The sequence below is a fragment of the Notamacropus eugenii genome, chromosome 5, assembly GCF_028372415.1.
Source record: "Notamacropus eugenii isolate mMacEug1 chromosome 5, mMacEug1.pri_v2, whole genome shotgun sequence".
NCBI classification, from domain to species: domain Eukaryota; kingdom Metazoa; phylum Chordata; class Mammalia; order Diprotodontia; family Macropodidae; genus Notamacropus; species Notamacropus eugenii.
In genome coordinates this window covers 169,966,200-169,972,914 of record NC_092876.1, presented here as the reverse complement: position 1 = coordinate 169,972,914, position 6,715 = coordinate 169,966,200, and the positions used below count along the sequence as shown (strand labels likewise).

Sequence of the window (6,715 nt, the reverse complement as noted above, 5' to 3'; positions counted from 1 at the left end):
ATCAGAAGGCAATTGAACTCTGCATGAGTGAGAATAAGGACATTAGTCAGGGTGGTGAATTCATTAAAGGTGACAAATTTTCCTAGGAGACTAAAGGATCGGACCAGGATGATAGGAAGAAGTTGGTGTGGTACATAAGGCAATATTCAATGCACAGTGAGTGGACCAACTATATTTTGAAAAATCATTTTTGAAGTAATTGAAATAAGTTAATGTGAGAGAGATGAAATTAGAGAGGGAGCACACATACTGCAAGTAGATGGGACTGCCATTCCAACGTTCAAGGAAAATTATATGCAGATGTTTTTGAGGAGTGAAAATCTTACATATGGCCTGGCAGTTATGCCATTCCCAGTTCTAAAATACGCAGTAGCCCATAAAAACTATGAGATATTATTTGATCTGAACCTATGATTCCTCCAAACATATAATAAAAAATGAAGGGAAAGAAACCTTATATTAGGAAAATATAATAGAAAAAGGGTTTAAGAGAAATATGCATACCAATGGGTTCCAACACTTGACAAAGAAATATACTTGATCTCAAAAAACACCCAAACTATCAAGAAAAATGTCCAGCATCATCACTGATATTTCTTTTTTTTACCCAGAACGTTCTCCTCATCATAAATTTTTTCATGGCAATTTTCACATCCTTGTTCCTCAGACTGTAGATCAGAGGGTTCATCATAGGGACAAGGATTGAGTAAAACACAGAGGACACTTTCCCTTGTTCCATGGAGCTGACTGAAGAGGGTTGTAGGTACATGAATGCAACAGAACCAAAGAAGAAACCAACTGCTGCCATGTGAGAGCTGCAGGTGCTGAAAGCCTTGGACCTCCCTTCAGTGGAGGGAATATGGAGAATGCTGGCAATAATGAAGATGTAAGAGCTAACAATGGTCAGGGTCGGGACAAAGATATTAAACGAACTGAAGCAAATAACCATCAATTCATTAATATAGGTACTGGAGCAAGAGAGCTCTAGGAGGGGATTGACATCACAAAAGTAATGGTTGATGACATTGTTTTTACAGAAGAACACTCTAAGCATGCAGCCTGTGTGTGCTGTGGCACCAACTAAACTAACCATGTATACACCACCTACTAACCAAATGCAAACCTGATGGGACATAATAACATTATACAATAAGGGCCTACAGATGGCAACATAACGGTCATAGGCCATAGCTGCCAACATGTGACACTCAGCAATTACAAAAATGAGGAAGAAGTAGAGCTGAGTCATGCATTCATTGTAGGAGATGATATTCTTCTCTGACACAAAATTCATCAACATTTTAGGGATGATCACAGTAGACTGACAGAGATCAATGAAAGACAAGCTGCTGAGTAAATAATACATGGGAGTGTGGAGGAGAGAAGAAATGTGAATCAGGGTTATCATGCCCAGGTTCCCCACAATGGTGACCATATAAATGCTCAAGAATAGCAGTAAGAGGGGAATCTGGAGCTCTGGCCTCTGTGTTAGCCCTTCAAAGATGAACTTTGACACTGCAGTGTTATTCCCTCTGTCCATTTGAAAGGGATGCTCTGTGAGAATGGAAAAAAAGCAGCACATCAGAGAAGATCATAATGATTTTACAGTGGTTCCTAGAGAATGGGACACTGGGGAGCAGCTAGGTGGTGCAGTGGACTGGAGTCAGAAGGACCTGAGTTCCAATCCAGTCTTAGACTTTTACCAGTTGTGTGACCCTGGGCAAGTCACTTAATGCTGATTGCCTCACCCAAGATAAATAAATAATTGAATAAAAATGATACCACACTGAACACAGGGCCCTTTGGCAACCAATCAGTATTTCCATGTTGCCTCTGTATACCCCATGTCTTTAGCAGCCTCACAGGGTTATGAGACATGTATAGCAAACTATTAAAATAAGTTTTACCTGACATTCCTCCAGTGAGTCTTGTGGTTGGGGCAATGTTAGCAATAAGAGTGACAGTAAAAGATCAGTCTCAAAAGACATGACTACTCGTTAGTTTTTCTTTGGGGTCATTGAGAAATCCTTTTCCTTGTCTATATCCTGATTAACACCTGTAAACTTAATAAAAACACAGATGACCACAAACAATAATTTCTGTATGCATTTCAGAGGTAAGAAAATATTTTTGGGGATGTTCATTTGTTACATAGGTCAAAAAATGAAAAATCCAGTGAATCTGTGATCGTCTCTTTAATGAACGACTACTGAAAGACAGATGGGTTGGAGCCAACTTGACAAATAGTGACTTTGCACTTTCCCTCATAGTACTGCCTTTCTTCACCAACCTCATGTTCAGATCTCTTGCTGCCCAAGTAGGCTTCTCAAGTTGTGGTTCACCAAAATCCTAGGCTCCTATGACTTAGCCTTAGAAGGAGGGCATTTACTCACCTGTCAGTCTTAGAACTGAGGGTATCTCACCCAGTGTTCTAGAAGGCAAATGGCCTTGATGAGGATAATGGTGACAGTCTTGGAAACTGACCCTCATGTGTCATTTTTATTCTCAGCCTCATTCACAATATAGATCTCACACATTGAACTTGTCTCAGAATTCTGAACTAGAAATCCCAATTTATGATCACGGCTTTTTGGGGAGTTTTCATTTCAGATGAAAGGGAGAAAACATCACTCATCAATATAACCAGAGTTTCTGGTTTGTTTGGTATGAGGGTTTTCTCTTAGGACTGGAGAGTCCTGGGATTTAATTAGAAATACAGAGAGAGGCTACTGAACTCTCTCATCATTCTCACTGGGGATACTTCTGATGTCAATATTTGTTTTTCGCCCTTCTTTTTTTCTCTTGTTAATAGGTTTGCTTAGACTGAGTTTCTGCCTTATGGGGTGGAGGGAAAGGGTCATACAAAGTATCAATACTCTACAATGAGTATTTCACATCCCCCTTCTTAGATATGTACTAGTGGGTGAAATTTTGAAGCTACCATGATGTTGGGAGAGAAGGCAAACCTTTTCCTCTTCTTTTAGAAAGGGGAAATTTTAAAGAGAATTGGACTGCTTATAACGTTATTCTTAGATTCATCTGCTTTCTTTAAAACATGTATCATGCTACTGTAGTAGGACTAGGAATCTTGGAGTAAAGAATGATCCAAATATGGTTCCATCTTATTAAATATATTATAAGGCTAGAGGCAAATAAATGGTGCAGTGGATATAATACTGGAGTCAGGAAGACTCCCTTTTTGGAATTCCAATCTGGCCTCAAGCCCTAGTTGTGTGACCTTGGGCAAATCACTTAACCCTCTTTGCCTCAGTTTCCTCATTTGTTAAATAAGCTGGTGAAGGAAATGGCAAATCACTCTAGTGTCTTTACCAAGAAAACTTCAAACAGAATCATAAAGAATCATACAGGACTGAAGTCTCTCAACAACATGATATCCAAGATTACCAAAAGATAAAACCTTTCTGAGTACAATTCCCTTATCAATAAAATAGGAATAATATTACCTTACAAGCTTTAGTAAGAGTTATTATTATTGTGAAATTCATCACTATATATTTATATATCAATACTATATAATCATATATATATATATGCCTGCTTATATAATAATGTCATTTTATGTTATTTATACAGTACAAGTACATAATTTGATTTGCCTATAATTTTATTGTTGAGTATACTTTATTTTTATGACTAGTTTGCCAAGTTAAGGCTCCAATACTGCAAGCATCCATGATTCCATTAGTATAGATGCTCTTTCCGCCTATACAGCCAACTATGCCTCTGTGGCTCAGCATTTATTGTCTTTGAGATATGTTATGGACAAAAATGTGTCACCTTGCAGCCAACCTCCTACATAAAGATATAGAACTGGAGAATACTTTAAAAGTCAACTAGCCTAATCTTCTCGTTTTACAGAGGAGGAACGAGAATCTAAGAAGTTCGGTTACTTGCACGTGGTTACAAAGGCAAATGAGTTTTTAATCTAGCCACTCTTCACTTCAAATAAAAAGCATACAACACATTTCTGTGTATGTAACACAGACCTTTTGAGCTTGGTGAGACAAGAAAGAAATTTTACTCTTTGGCACTGTCTTCTAGAAATAGGGCTACCTTCCAAACCATGATTCAAGCATTGCGGTTGAGTAGTGATAGTGCTGAATTTGGGCCATTAAACTGAATTTCATTAGGCCTGAGTTTGAATTGGATCTCTGCCATTTACTGCCTATGTGACCTAGGGCAGGTGACTAAATCATTCTCAACCTCAGAGTTCTCAGTGTAAAATGCAGTGACTTTTGTGTTACTGCCTCTGTCCTTTCCTCCAGGATAGTTGGTGCAGAGACAAGCATATGGTCTAATAAATACAATGTTGTGCCTAGTGTCAGGAAGACCTAAGCTCAGATCCAGTCTCAGATGTTTACTCACTGTGTGACCCTAAGAAAATCATGCCATCTCTCTCTATCAACTGCATTTTTCTTGTATTATTTTTTGTGAAATGGGTGTAATTATAACTCTCACCTTCTACAGTTTTATAGATCAAGCCAAGTTAATATTTGTAAAGTACTTACTACAGTGCTTGGCACATGTAAATATTTAAAAAGTGCTTATTTCCTTCTTCTCTCCTTCCACACTCAATCTATCATCATCATAGGTTCACTAACAAAAATATTGCTTAATTTTACTTATCTCTAGAGACCATGTTGGCTATCTTCCACACTTTCTAACCAGAGAGACCTGTTCTCTGTGAATTGAGTGGAATGGTTATCAGTCCTAACAACCCACTTTCCAGAATTGTCCTTTGAATTGTAAATGATCAGCATGGGAGCATCTTCCAGGGTTGCTCATCCCACTATACAGCTAAAACGTGGGAGTTCTAAAATCATGTGGACCCAGAACCAATACTTACTAATCATTTCTGCTTCCTGAACTTATTGGGTAAATCCTTCCTCAAGCATATCAAGGGAAAAAAATTTACCACAACCTTGGGACCTCTATTTGTGATGATAATAAACCTCTTCTCCTTGGTATGGTATCCCCACACTGACTAGGTCTCCATATTCGAAACTTTAGTCCTTTCAATCAAGATGTGGGACTTTATGGGAGACTATGGATAGGCTCTCCCTAATCAGGCTTTGGATTCTCTTTTCTTCTTAATAGTCTCCTTCTATAGTCCCTGACATAGTGGCACAAGCTGGATACATGATCAAGGACACTACATTAAAAAACACAACTCTGTGTAAAGAACACTTCCACTCCAATAGGGCTATATTCTCTGATTGTCTACTAGATACTTGAAACTTTTGGATCACCCCAACAAATTTATATATTCTTGGTTTTTAGGGTGCAATGTGGTGTAGTAGTACAGGAATTGGACATGGAATCAAGTGACATAGGTTTGAGTCCTTTTTCATGTATTCACTATCTTTGTGAACATTGGTAAGTCACTTAGCTTCTATGATCTGTTTCATAACTTGCAAAAAAAAAAAACTCCTACATTTTCTGTGATGAAAATGTTTCACAAATGTTAAATTTATTTTTGTGAAAAATATGTAAAATATTTTTGACCCTAAAGTTGACCCTTATTCCTATCCTCTGGGCAATCAGAAAGGTACATGGTTATATCATTAGTGGTCATCAAGTCTCTTTCTATAGGATGCCTTGCAAGGTTATCTTTCAGGTTCTCACATAGGATCTCATAAGATTCTTTCAATACTAATGCCTTGCTCTAACCAAGATGGAACTCTCACTAATATAAGCTAACAATTTATATAGTTATAAATTATTTGGATAGGAGATACTTCCAAATGTCCATTTATCTTAAACTTCTGACCATTTCTGACTAGTGACCTCCTCTCTTCCTCCAGTTATTGTCCAATACAGAATAGTCTCTCTTAATCATTCATGGAAAAGATACTTATGCCTTATTTTATAATAGAAATATGAAAGTGCATGTTACTACATGATATTAAAATGCTAGTTCATACTAGTCAAGGCAGGCTAATATCTGTTTCTGCTGCACTATAAAGAGAAGTGTATGGTTTAATTAGCTAAGATCAAAGTTGTCTGTCTGCAGCTAGTTGTACTGAAGGCACAGCTCCTAAGTAAATAATAGACCACTCTTCCCGAGAGACCAGCCTTTTGGTCACAGGGTGCTTCTGCTGTGCTTATTGTCTGAGCCTCTATCAGGTGCTCAAGGGATATAATGGAAGAAATCATAATTTGCCTGATATTTCACTAGAACTATTACATCTGGTCTCTCAAATGCACCTTTAAGGTTATGGGATGAGATAGAGTCTCAGAGCAAGCATTGTGTCAGAAATGTAGCCAATTTTGTCACATATTGAGCTTTTAGCAAAAAACTAATACTTTGCCTTAGTGGACAGTGTTATTCAGTGCCATGGAATTTTCTTCTTCTCTGTCTTTATCCCTCTCTGTCTCTCTACCTATATTTCTATTTCTGTCTCTGATACATATCTCCATCACACACACACACACACACACACACACACACACACACACATACATACACACATACACACACACAGAAACTGCTAACCCTCAAACTATAACAAGGATTTCTCTTTGGTGCTATCAGATCATGGAATTTCTGCAGAAGGCTGCCTTGGCTTAAGTCAATATGTTTACAATCTAAACCACACCCAGGCAAAACATTGGTCAGCATAGTTTTCAATTGGCAAGTTGTAATAGCCCTTTCTCCTCTTTTGGATTATCTTCTCTAAAGGCATCCTTGCAT

At 37.9% G+C, this 6,715-nt stretch overlaps 1 protein-coding gene across 1 annotated transcript; it reads right to left on the bottom strand.

Moving 5' to 3' along the window:
- Positions 1-562: 562 nt before the first annotated feature.
- LOC140507742 (olfactory receptor 8G1-like) lies at positions 563-1,540 on the bottom strand. Its single transcript, XM_072615684.1, has one exon. The coding sequence runs from the start codon at positions 1,538-1,540 to the stop codon at positions 563-565; it is 978 nt and encodes a 325-aa protein (XP_072471785.1).
- Between the last annotated feature and the right edge of the window lie 5,175 nt (positions 1,541-6,715).

Excerpts from the sequence above, each read along its gene's own strand:
- LOC140507742 (XM_072615684.1), bottom strand. The coding sequence starts at position 1,540 with ATGGACAGAGGGAATAACACTGCAGTGTCAAAGTTCATCTTTGAAGGG.